We start from the raw sequence: 12,723 nt of genomic DNA, 5'->3' as shown, positions 1-12,723 counted from the left end.
GGGAGAACATCTAATAGACCCCGGACCCCACCGCCAGCTCCTCTCACCCTAGGGGCGGACCAGTCTGTGGGAGAACATCTAATAGACCCCCTTCTTTCACAAATGGGGGCAGCGAGCTGGTGCTGGTCACAGAGACCGATGAGGACGCACGTCATGAGGACCCCGGGCAAGCCCAAGGGTGTGACCCGCCCTCCTGCCACCCGTGAGCATCCTGTGTGGGCAGGGGGCATGGCTGACAGCCCAGGGTGCCGCTTACTTGAAGGCGCTGGGATCTCCGTGTATCTTGTAGTTGTCGGCGCTGATCTGTGAAATGACCCTGGTCACCGCGATGAGGATACCCATGTTGACCTGCGTGAGGAGAACGGGAGACGAGGTGAGGGCCGGAGCCACACCGCGAGGCATCCGAGTCCACCCGGCCCACTCCCCAGCCAGGCTTCCCAGGAAAAACAGACGGCGTCTCTGGGAGAAATCGAAGCCGCGTCCCTGAACTTTTACTTGCACAGGTCACCTGCAAGATCGCCTTCTGGGAGCCCACATCTGTGCTCCCGAGAAAAGACGGCCAAACACCCCAGGCCGAGTCCCCAGGAGCACACCGAAGAAAGCATTCCTCCGCTCGCCACCAGGGCCAGGAGGCTGTGAACCTCGGAACCAGACAGAGCTGCTTCCAGCCTCCTTTCACCATGTGCTCCCTGGCTGTGGCCCTGGGTAACGTACTGAAGTCCTCCGAACCTCAGTTTTTCCACTTAATGAGACAGAGTAGGAACGCCCACGATGCAATCTGAGTGCCGGAGCACAGCCTGGCTCTCACCTCCTGCCCACACCCCAGGCCCACGGCTGTGCGTCCACAGAGGCCACAGCATGGGATTCTTCGTCTTCAGCCCGACGCTTCCTCCTTGTTAGGGAGGGGCTGGGGGCTGGGAGGCTCCCCTTGGGGGCTGGGGGCTCCCCTTGGGGGCTGGGGGCTGGGAGGCTCCCCTTGGGGGTCTGGGGGCTGGAAAGCTCCCCTTGGGGGCTGGGGGCCGGCCGGGGCTGTGAGGGTCTCTGGCAGAGGCTCTGGCACAAAGTGTCCCCTCCCGCGGGCAGCTCTCCAGGGTCCTGAACAGGAGCCTGACCAGGCAGGTGACAGCAGGGGAAGTGAGGCCCCGCCATGTCCTTCCGCTACAGGGTCCACAGCTGGATTCGGGGCTGTGCTGTGACGGGACCTCTCCCTTGTATCTGAAAACTTCTGAGGTCATTTACAGAGTCGGTGAGGAGTCCCGCTTCCAGCCACATGTGAACCTTCAGGCCTGAGCACAGGCAAGGACAAAGGCGTTCCTGGCAGGCCACACAGGGAAAGTGGCCCTCCCCACACAAGACCTGGGCCACAGCAGAGCGTCCCCGTCTCTGAAGGGGACTCAGGCCCCTCCTGCCCCGGCCGGACACGCCGCACACATATCTGCGTTCCTGGCCTGAACGCCCTCGTTAGAGGTCTCCTTCTGGGGGCCCAGCCTGAGGCTTTTCCAAAGCATCTCTGCTGATACCCCTTATCTCAGGGGCCTTGCAGACACTTCTCCGCGAGCTGCCTCAGTACCCAGCTCCCAGGTCCAAGGCTCAGCACCAGCCTCTCCCTCAGAACCCGCTCAGCAGCGAGGCACCCCTGCCCGCGCGGCTCCGCGGGAGGGGGTGCTGGGAAGCTGGCACCCCTGCCCGCGCGGCTCCGCGGGAGGGGGTGCTGGGAAGCTGGCACCCCTGCCCGCGCGGCTCCGCGGGAGGGGGTGCTGGGAAGCTGGCACCCCTGCCCGCGCGGCTCCGCGGGAGGGGGTGCTGGGAAGCTGGCACCCCTGCCCGCGCGGCTCCGCGGGAGGGGGTGCTGGGAAGCTGGCACCCCTGCCCGCGCGGCTCCGCGGGAGGGGGTACTGGGAAGCTGGCACCTCTGCCCGTTTAGCCCCTTGCTTATACCATCACTGTAAGTGAGTAAAGCTTTCATCATTAGTCTTTAGAGCAAACACAGAACAGATGCTGTCAGTGGGGCCCCTGTCTTCGCTGACCATCTCCGCACCCGGCAGCTTGGCTTCTGACAGGCTGCCTCGTTGGCCCCGTTTTCTCGCCTGTAAAGTGAGGGTGACGCTGGAGGTCTTCCGAAGTCAGGGCACACAGGAGAAGCCAGCAGATGGGAACACCAGTGCCCTCCAGGCCTCCCCGGCCCGCACTGGCTGACCGGGTTAGCACCACAGGAAGGCCTCACTCCGCAGACAAGAAAGGGGTGGGCCAGCACAGACGTCAGGCTGCTGGTGTGACAACGCAGGGACTTTGCCATTCAAGCGGCTCAGTGACCGAAGCCAGGGGACTAACTGGTTGGCGCTTTAAGCATGGGGATGTCTATTCCAGACGCCGAGGTCCAGTGAAGTCTGCGAATAGCTTGCTCTGAGGTCACACAGGCGCTGCACCCGCGCGCCCAGAAGGAAGCCCGTCCTCGCCTCCAGTGACAATAGCTGCGTCACGGACCTGGGAAGCAGGGCCCGAGTGGCCAATCAGAAGCCACAGTCCCTGCTGCTCTCACCAAGATTCAGCGATTTTTCGTGATTAAAGGCTTTTCAGCCTGTGGTTCATTTCTAGAGTTCTGAAATGTTTGGGTTTTTTCCACGTATAATTCTCCCAGTAGCTTCTTTGTATTCTAGGGGGAGAACATTTACTGAGGTCCTCCGTGTGCCATCCTGTAAGTCCTGCCTCTTTCGCTTTGGGAATTTATATCCTGGGTTCCTCACCCGCTGGCCAAAGCTGAAGCCTTGTTTGTAACCATAAAAGACTGGAAACACCTGAATTGTTCCCAACAGGGACCAGGTTTGGGGGCTACCGTGGGCAGCCTACTGTGTGGATGCATCACGGACCAAGGCGGCTCTTCCTGTGCAGATAAAGCCAGAGGTCCAGCACACACTGTGTGTGCGGAAAAGGCACAGAACGAGGTGAATATATATTTATATTTGCCTATATCTTCAGAGCATCCCTAGGATACACAAGAAGTTAGCATCAGGGGTTGTCTGTTTTGGGGGCGGGTGGAAACCAGGGACTTAAGAGAGACACGTGGGCAGAGACTGCTCAGATGTATACATTACTAAGCTTTGCTTTCAAATTTTTAACCATGTGTGTTAATGTTCAAAAATCAAATTGCTTAATTACACTATAAAAGGGAAATAACATCAATCCTTTTTCCTGTGACTGTCTCAGTTATGACCTTGGGCTCAGGAGGAAAACAGGCTTAACTGTGAAGTGTCCCAATAATTCAGGGAAGGGGATGGAGAAGCCACAGAGCCTGGGACCCGGGAGACGGATGCCAGGCAGCCTCTGGGGAGGAGCCTGAACACCGCACGTGACCCCAGAGGTCTCATCACAACCACCTCCCCCTTTGCTGGCCGGAGGCTGACCCGGGATTCTGCCCTAGACCTCTCAGGCGTGACGCCAGACGATTCACACTGCTGTTCCCAGACGCTGTGATGTGGCCGCTGAATGGATATCAGATTACAACTGTTTCGCAGACATAGGAATGCTACAAGTGATGAATTCGATTTCAGGTCTTTTGTCATTTCTTGGCCTCTGTACTTAAGACCCGGAAGGAAGCGTTTCAATAATGTTTAAGCTGCCCACGTGATTGGCTGTTACAATTCGTCGTCATGCCCATGTCTCCGAAGCTTTTGCTGGGATTTATTTATTTCCCCTCTCCCTCTTTCAGCCGGGGGCCTGTCTGATTTCATTTGGCGTGCGCGCTCCCCCCCCGCCCCCCCCGCGTTGGTAAGACAATCACGTTGGCCACGGCAGCACGAGAGAAGGTGCTGGCTAACCTCCGAGCCTACATTAATGCACAATTAAGTGGGAGACAGCAGCTGAGGGTGCAACAAATCTGGCGTTTCATGAAAATACAAACCAGAAGCGGGCCTGGCCCCTCAACTCCATTTCGCTCGCCCTGGCTTGTGCCTGGTGCAAACTGGGAAAGGCCCTGGGGTGAGGCGTTTGTAACGTGCACGTGGGGTATTTCATCAACTAAGTACCTCCGCGTTAGAACAGCCAACAAGCTACTTCTGACAGATGTCAAACCAATAATCCACAGGCCGCATTTCAGCAAAAAAAAAAAAAAAGGAGGGGAGGGGTGGAGGGAGGACACACTCAAGACCATGGGGATTTTTGCTGGGGGGAGGGAACGGCTGGGCAGGGCTCTGGGGTCGGGACCACGCTCTGTCTCTTGATTGGACTCAGGGCCACTTAGGTATTTGTGAAAAATCATTGGGATGTGTACCACGATCTCACAGTGAAAGGTTATACATGCAGACACACATAAAGACAGAGTAAACGCTTCATGTGTATCTATACCTGTTTCTATGTCCGTATGGGTATTTATGGTTCTGTATCTTTATGTCTGTAACTATCATTATAATTGTTCCCATGTCCGTATCTGTTCTTAGGAATTGGTAACTGGATCTGTATCTATGTATCTTTATTTATGTACCTGTATTTGTAGAGTCACACAACTAGCTTGGCTTCTGCCCAGGTGAGAGGAGGATTTTAAAACTCTAGACTCTTTCTCTTCCCGGACTTGGAGGTCTTTTTCCCGGGTGGCGCCAGCACGGAACAAGCCCCCTGGGGGGGCTCAGGCTAAGGTGGCCCCTGTGGCCCATGGCGTCCCTGCTTCTGTAAGACCTGCCTGCCCCGTGGGCACTTCTGCACTCAGCCTCACTGGAGTCGCCCAGGAAATGGCATCCATGTCCCTTCACAATCGGGGAGAACCGTTTGTGAAGGGACAGGTGGTGGGTGCATATTTGGCAGTGGGGTGACAGGTAAGCTGAGAACCGGAAGGGGCCCGGTTCTGCCCTTTCCCTCCCGGCACTGGGCCCACCAGGCGCCACAGTGACAGTCCCGTCCCACAGGTTCCTGGCCCCCCGGGACCAACCTCACCGGGACACAGCGAAACCGCGCACCCCAACACGAACATGCACCTTTCCAAAGTGTTCTAGTTTAAAATGATGCTCGTGGCGTGTGGGTGTTTTTAAATGGATGGGATGTGCAAGCAAGTACCCCCGGACACAAACCCCTCTCTGGAGAACGCCATCCCGTGTGCATCCATCCAGACATTTCTTTCCCACGGGCGTGCTCACGTGGACATGTGCCCGAACAGAGCTTTGCACAAGTTACACAAAGGGGCCGGGCCCTACGTGTGATGCTGAAACCTGCTGTCTTCGGAGCACCTCTGGGAACAATGGGGCACGACTCAACATGGCACAACCCAGGGTCCTCAGAGGAAATGAGAAACACGGGACACTTCCGCCCCCGGCCAGCCTGAGCCCTGACAGTCGGAGAGGCTGGGTCTCAGGACCCCTCTGCCGCATCCCCTGGCCTGGGGTCTGCATGCTTTTTCTCTCAAGGTCCAGGGAGCAAACATTTTTGGCTTTTCAGGCCTCCCAGTCTCGACTGTAACAGCTAAACCCAACGGCTGCAGCGTTGACAGCCGCCACAGTTTGTAAATAAGTGCCCGGCACCTGCGCGGGATTTACCACACGAGCCGCAGTCAGCTGACCCTGCACTTGACCCAGTCAGCTGACCCTGCACTTGACCGTTTTCAGCGGACATTCCCTCCCCCCAGCCCAGGGCTCTCCAACTTCCCACAGCCCACCTCGGACTGCAAGCCAGCACCACACCGGAATCACCGGGAGCTCTGAAAGGTCCATTAGACCCAGAACCTCCCAGGTGGGGCTCAGGCAGGAACCGTTCCCAAGCTCCCCAGGGACTCCATTAGTAACAAGTGTGAGAACTGCAGTCCTCGCAGGTGCACGGCTGATGTCAAGGAGGGGGCTGGGGCGGGGCAGAGGTAACGCCCCCTCTGGAAGAACAGCAGGGCTCCAGCGAGCCCGGAGGACATGGGATGCGGGGACCCTGCTGCTGGACCCCTCGCTGTGGTGGGTGGTAGGGAAGGATCCAGGCAGGGCCGCCTCGGATCCCCCGCCGTCACTGACCAAAGTCAGAGGAAACAGCTCAGCCGGGGAGTCTGGGAGGGGGCGATGCTGCCGGGCCCTGCAGACCTGGGGGTTTAAGTCAGCACAGAGAGACAGCAGGGCGAGGCCTTCCACACTCACTTACTCCCCTTCCACCCCTGCCACTGCCCGCTCTCTGACCAGGAGGGTTGAACCGGCGGGGGGACTGGAGTCGGGTCTGAGCCCGAGCCTCCGTCTGGGTGACAGGCGAGTGGTCCTCCCGGACCCCAGGGGCCGGAAGGGAGGGCGCCCCGGGGTCGCTCACGGGAGCCTCTGTCACCCTGTGAAAGGCCGGGCGGGAAAGTGACTGCAGATGGCCCTCACGCAGCCCTGGGACAGGGCACAGCCTGGAGGGAGAGCTCAGGGACGTGTCACCGCGACAACGCGCCACCTCCCGCAGCTGAAAGCAGTTGATGGAAGGACCCGGGCCTGGACTCAGAGCTCGGGGTTAGCGCCAAGGACGGACGCCCTGAGACCACAGTCCTTCCTGGAGGAGGTCTCCTTTACGGAACTGCTGTGCCATCGCCCTGGACTGGCAAAGACTGCAGTCCCCCTTCCCGCGCAGAGGTGACACAGCGTGTGATTCTAACCGTCTGTGACGGACAGAGAAGGAAACATCCCAAGCACCACAAGGGAGCCAGCAAGCGGAGAGACAGCCAGGGCTCACGGGGTGCTGGGGACCCCAGCTCCTGTGACACAGAAGGGCTGAGGGCAGAGGGACAGCCTCAGGGACCCTGCGGCCAGTGCTGCCGACAGGAGTGTGGCCTGTGGGGGACGGAGCACCGTGCACCCACTGCCCTGCGCGAGGGATCGGAGGGTGCACTCCTGGCCCCAGTCTCCTCCCTCCCTCTGAGCCTGGTCTGTTTCCATCCGGACCGGCCCCCCGGGGACACTGAGAACAGGAGGGGAGTGGCATGGGAGGGGCACCCAGCTGACGCCCGCAAGGCCCCCCTCTCCCTGTCGCCCACCCCTCCCACCAGGGCCCTGCACGGACCCTACAGAGAGCCCGGTGGGCCCACGAGCCCTGCAGAGCTGGGAGCACAGCCCCGCCTCTCCTCTGGCACAGAGGCCCGGGGGGCTGGGGCCACGGGGACCCAGGAGGCTCGCAGAGCCAGCACGTCAGTGAGGGAATGCCCCCGTCTCCCGCTTGTCCCCGTGGCCGTGGACACGCCTGAGCACACGTCACCCGGCAGGGGACCGGCATGGAGGGGAGCGGAGTCAACGCAGCCTGAAGGGGGGCAGGGGGGGCGTGTGTGGGGCTGGAGCCACCGCCCTCCCTCGTGTCCCGAACAGACGACGACAACACGATGATGCCCCAACTCCGCCCTTCTGGAAACCCTCTACCAAGGAGATGCTGCTGCACCTCTGTGTGGCCTGAGGATGTCTGAGTGGAATTTTAATTAAGGAGGAAAAAGCCACATCTTTAGGCGTCTTCCCTTGGATACGTTTTTAATTAACCACCAGGGCCCACGGCTTCAGTCAGTGCCACCGAATTTGATACATAGTCAAAAGAAGCTTTCAAATCAGCCATTGGGGAAGGGAGCAGGGGGGTGAGTGAAAGGAGGGCTGGCTTCACAGTATTTAGGAAAGATCCACATGGAGGGGATGCAGGAGCGGTGGGCTCCAGGGCCATCCACAGACCCTCTCCAAATAAGTCCATCCTCCGGCAGCCATCCTCGGTGACACAGAACGTTGGATCTGCCCTTAGGACTGGGGGGGCAGTTCATGTGCCACCACAGCCGGGACACCCGGTTGGGGGGGTGACGGATGAGGACACCAAAGGCTCAAGTGTCTCTGGCTGGAGTCCCTTCCCTCACCTTCAGTACCAGGCTCACCTGGGGGCTCAACACCCTTCAAAGGCAGCACCCTCAGAGGCAGTGAGCATGGCCTGGCTCCCACCCATGCGTGGAGAGCATGTTCTAGGGTCCCAGCCAAGGGTGTGGAGAGTGTGTTTTGTGGATTTGCACAAGGTGGGCAGGAGGGTGGGGGGGGTGCCCTGATGTCAGCCCCCAACACCTGTGGGGAGAGATGCCCAGACTGGGACAGCATGGCGATGCCTCACCTCTGACCAGACCCCAGACAGGCTCAGCACCCAGGTACTGGCACCCCCCTCTCCCAGGGTGAGATCCCCACCTCTAGCCCCGAGAGTTCAGGGGGATATAATAATAAACCCTGCCCCTGGATAGTCACGTGATTTGGGCCTGACCAATCGTCTGCCTCCACCCCAGCCTCAGTGATTGGCTCTGGAACAGACACCTGACCCATGGGAGCCAATCAGAATCTGCCCTGGGACTTCTGCTGGGACTGCTGGGAACAGTGCCTCCCTCCTTACCCTGAACTGCAGAGCTGGAGGATGTGTCAGGGTACCAGCTCCATCATGTCCCCCCCCGCCCCCCGCAGGAAAGCCTGCCTGAGATGGAGCCAGCAAGGAGGCAATGGGACCATGGGGTGAGTAGGAGATACCTGTGGACATCACTGAGTGCCTGGAACCAGCCATGCCTGATTCCCCTGTTTCCCAGGGCTGAGCCTTTTCTACTCAAGGGCACTCAAGCTGGTTTACTAGCACCTGGGGAGAAGGGGGAGGAGAGAGAACAAAAGGAAGAGAGCGAGTGGAAGGATGTGGGGGAGGAGAGGAAGGGGACACCTAAACTAGTACAGTTACCATCACGGGCCAGGATTTTCTCATTCTACTTATTCCCTGCACCTTAATTTGCCCCTCTGTAATAACAGAAATTACCATCTCTCCAAGCAGCTAATTTAGGGGCAAGTGAGAGAGAAATTTAATGTAAAAACACATTCAGATCTTAAAAAAAAAAAATGCTCTATAAATTTGAGCTTTATTATTAACGTTAAATAACATCATGGGAAACCAAGTATAAGGACCCAGGGTTAGAGCTGTGGCCCAGGCCTGGCCAATCAAGACGTTCCAGTCCTTTGGCCAATCAGAGCATTTCATTCTTCTGGCCACAGTGAGGGCTGGCCAATCAGAACATTCTGCTCCTCTGGCCTCAGCGAGGGGCCCATGGTGGACAGAGTTCCAAGCCAGGCCCATCAGAAATGATGAAAACCGATCCCAGGATTTGGTGGGACGTGTCGGTAGGACAATAACGAGAACAACAAAGGAGGGTTTTTTGCCCCATGGCAGTTATTGTAATTCTGTGTGGTCCTAGACTTTCTTAGCAGCATCTGGGGCAACCTATCTAAGAATGGAGCGAACTGATAGGCAAACAAAGCTGAGAAGTGGGGCGCCAGGACCACGTGGAGACGGCCTCGTCTGAACCCCAGATGCACAGCCACGGCAAACGTTCCTGCCTGTGAGCTTAGAGACCCCCATTTCTGTCACCCTCTCTGAGTAGGTCCCTCATTATCACAGGGATTCTGTTGCGTGTGGCTCTCGGGAGGCTCTGACGAAAACGCCCTAACAGAGCCCTGGATCCTGCATCTCCTTGACCACGGAGATGTGCATGTGAGGAAGTCATGGAAGAGCATCGGGAAAGAAAAGAACCAGTTGGGTCTGCACTGCCCCTCCTGGACACACACCCACACCTGCTGCTTCAGCATGAAAAGCCCCGAGGGCCTTAAACAGATCTGCATTAAACCTGAAAACCTGCCCAACCTTCCTGAGTATCAGTGGGGAAAGGAGGCTCTGGGTCACACCCCCATGAGGGGCTGTAACAAGACCCATGCTGCCCCAGCTTAGGACGTGCTCTCAGGTGGCCCAGCTGCACCTCTACAAAGCCCAGGGCTTCCTCCACTCCGGCCCCTCCCCAGCCCAGCTCCGCGCCCACACGGCAGAGGACGTACCACGATGATGAACAGAGCAGGAGCTACGAAGGCCCAGATGGCACCATTCCCGAGCGACAGCCAGCAACTGTGGAAGGGGGCAGAGGGTTACTCCAGGGCATCATCCCACGTCCCGGGGGCCCTGCGTCCAGGACAGTACAGGGACACCGTGGGGCGCAGTCACAATGACATTGTTAACCCCTACAAATGTGTCTGTATCCTGTCCATGACCTCATGCCTCCCGCTCTTGGGAAGAATGTTCCAGGTCTGTAGACTGGCTCGGGGAAAAGAAGGCTTTTACAGGTCACCTGGTTAGTGAAAAAATTCGCAGTCTCTGAAGAGTCCGCCAAAATTCAAAGGAGGTTTGAATTTTATTACGAGAAATAAATCAGTGGACTTTTGCCAGGGGCCGGCTTCCTTCCAGGGCATTTCAAATACTGACTTCACTAATGTCTGCTTGCAGGGATTCAAGGAGTGAGGAGGCATCACGTGACGCTGTCATCAGTGCCATCCCCCGGCCCCGCTCCACAACCGAGAAGAAAGGTCCCAGTGGATCCCAGCCACAGCTCTGATTTCCAGGGAAGCCTCATCTGGGAAGTAGGGTCCAGTATGAGGATACGAAAGTGCTCCTGGCTTACGAGACACGATTCCAGGAACTCAGGCAGGACTACCATCTTCCTCTCCAGAGCATCAGAACCGCCAAGAGCCCGGGGTCCCTGAGACACGTCACCTCCCTGGATCTGGGGGCAGCCCCGGGGGCCTGGCACACCCACCAGGGTCTGGTGAGGCGCACGGTGCATCCTCACGGACGCAGGACGTGGACGTCCCTGCGGGGCCGCCTGGACACTCACTCATGCCTGCTCACCCAGCGCAGCCCCCTGACAGCACAGCACCGCCCCCCGTAACCCCACGGCGCCCCTGAGGCAGGCACTGTGATGACCCCACCCTGCACAGGAGGAAGCTGAGGTCCAGGGACGTTCGGGGACCCGAGTCCATGCCTGCGCCCTGCCCTGCTGCCCGCGTCCTCCCCCGAGACCTCCTGGACCAGGAGACACGAAATGCCCCAGACAGGTGACAGCGCCTGTAAGAGGCTCGTTCCCGTCTGGAACCCAGAGCCTGGAGAAAAGAGCCTCCCGTCTGAGGACGCGGCACTTAACATGGAAACACACGGCGAGTCTGGTGGTCCCTCTGCAAAGGGGCAGCTCCAACCCAGGCTCCCTGGGAGGGTGGGGATTCTGCAAGAGGAAGCTCGTGCTTTCCACCATTTTCGTGCAGAAGGTTAAGTGGGTGAGGACCTTCAGATCCCCGATCCTCCCCAGACACTCAGGGAGCTTCGGGACCTTTGCTGGGGCTGCCTCGCTCTCGGGCACATGAGTGGGTGAGAGGCTGACATCACAAACAGACCGTGGAGCTGAGACGCACCGTGGGCGGCCCAGCATCTGCGCTCCCAGATGGAAAGACACGGAACAAGTGCCACTGAGATGTGTCTGAGGAGAAGTTTCTTCTTTTAATTAGTGCCTTGGCTTCGGATACACGCAGGCTTGCAAGGAATGGGCCAGAACAATGGATGTTTAATCGTTCTTACTTCCGTATGGACTCAGAGAGCGCTTTCCTTAAGTGCTTCATCTTCAGGAAATTGTTGCCCTAAAGTAGAAAAAGCCAGGTTCCTCCCGGTTTAGCAGCTCAGCTGAGAAATTATCTCAGGCTGAAGCCGGAACAATGTTGAACTCCCTCCCTCTCCTCTTAAAATCTCTCCGTGGCATTGTCACTCAGTGGTTCTTCAGCTTGGCTGAGGAGAGGGGCAGCTCCCTAAAGACAGATGACCTAAAGCCTTTTTCTCTTTGGGAGGAAAGGAATTCAAATTTCTGGAAGGTGAACACCTGACCTGGTTGCACAGTCCCAACCCAGCCTCTTCCTGATTCAACTAGCTGCAGTTTCAAAATAGCGGCATGAGGTCTGGCACATACACAGTCCCGTCTGCGGCTGCCCCAGCGATGAGAACGCCCCCTTGCGGGTGCACATCAGACTACACTTATTCACACAGTCACGTATTCACTCGGCTGTAATTTAACGGGACTTCTTATGTACGAGGCACTTGCTGACCACCCCAAGAAAGGGTCAGCATAAAACAGGGCTCCACAGGCGACCAGGCTGTGTGTCCAGGACAGCCACATGGATGAAAAGTTCCCATCTGAGACTCATCCGGGCCACCCAGTGCAGGAGGCACTCTGACCCCCTCGATGCTACTTCCAAGGTGGGACGAAGCCCAGAGCACCGCCGGGGGTGTTTCTCACTCTGTCAGGCCTTTTTTACTGCCAGGGCTGGAGGATACCAGCCTTGGACAGACCCCTCCCCGAGAAGAACACAGCAAGACAAGGAGCCATGGGGACCCTCACCGTGCCCCTCCCCACGGGAGTCCTGCCCACACAGGGATCACCCCTTCACTTACTTCTTACTTGTTCCGTAACTGTCCATGGCAAAGACTACTGAAATGATACAGATCAGAAGAGGAAAACCTGCAGAAAGTGAGAGCAGGAAATTTTATTAGCTTTGCTCCAGTCTCCTCTGACACGTTCATTCATTTATTCATTTATACCTGACGTGTACAAAGAAATGTGCGCTAAGTGTTGACACAGAACAGCCCCTAGGCTCCAGGAATTTAGAGTCTAAACAAAGAGATAACTAACACGCGCGCACACACACACACACACACACACACACACACACACGCGCATTTTAGGGCAGATCTGTTATGAATCTGATTCTGTATCTGAAAACAACGCCCTTCCGGCTGCTGGAAAAGCAGCATATGCCCAGGCCTCTGTCCGATCAGCTCCCTGAGCACAGCCTCTCCCTCTGCTCCCCTGCAGGGAAGGGAGGGGGGTGAAGAGACAGCAAAGGGTCCCTTTCCACCCACTGACCCTCCCCTCCAGAGGGTGGCCAG

At 57.8% G+C, this 12,723-nt stretch overlaps 1 protein-coding gene across 5 annotated transcripts in view; it reads right to left on the bottom strand.

The window, feature by feature from the left end:
* Positions 1-12,723, bottom strand: part of ADGRD1 (adhesion G protein-coupled receptor D1) — a 144,070-nt gene that overhangs the window by 10,750 nt on the left and 120,597 nt on the right. For 3 of the 5 annotated variants that reach the window (XM_032603319.1, XM_032603320.1, XM_032603321.1), the window contains 3 exons: positions 12,229-12,295; positions 9,801-9,867; positions 257-348 (listed from right to left, as the gene is read on the bottom strand). In XM_032603319.1, coding sequence (XP_032459210.1) covers positions 257-348; positions 9,801-9,867; positions 12,229-12,295 — 226 coding nt within the window. Of the gene's footprint in view, positions 1-256; positions 349-9,800; positions 9,868-11,272; positions 11,424-12,228; positions 12,296-12,723 lie in introns of those variants that run through there. The other 2 variants (XR_004345475.1, XM_032603322.1) reach the window with 2 other exon arrangements.

Source organism: Phocoena sinus, chromosome 14 (assembly GCF_008692025.1).
Source record: "Phocoena sinus isolate mPhoSin1 chromosome 14, mPhoSin1.pri, whole genome shotgun sequence".
Lineage (NCBI taxonomy): Eukaryota > Metazoa > Chordata > Mammalia > Artiodactyla > Phocoenidae > Phocoena > Phocoena sinus.
The sequence above is the reverse complement of the archived record's forward strand: the minus strand, read 5'-3'. Positions and strand labels throughout refer to the sequence as shown.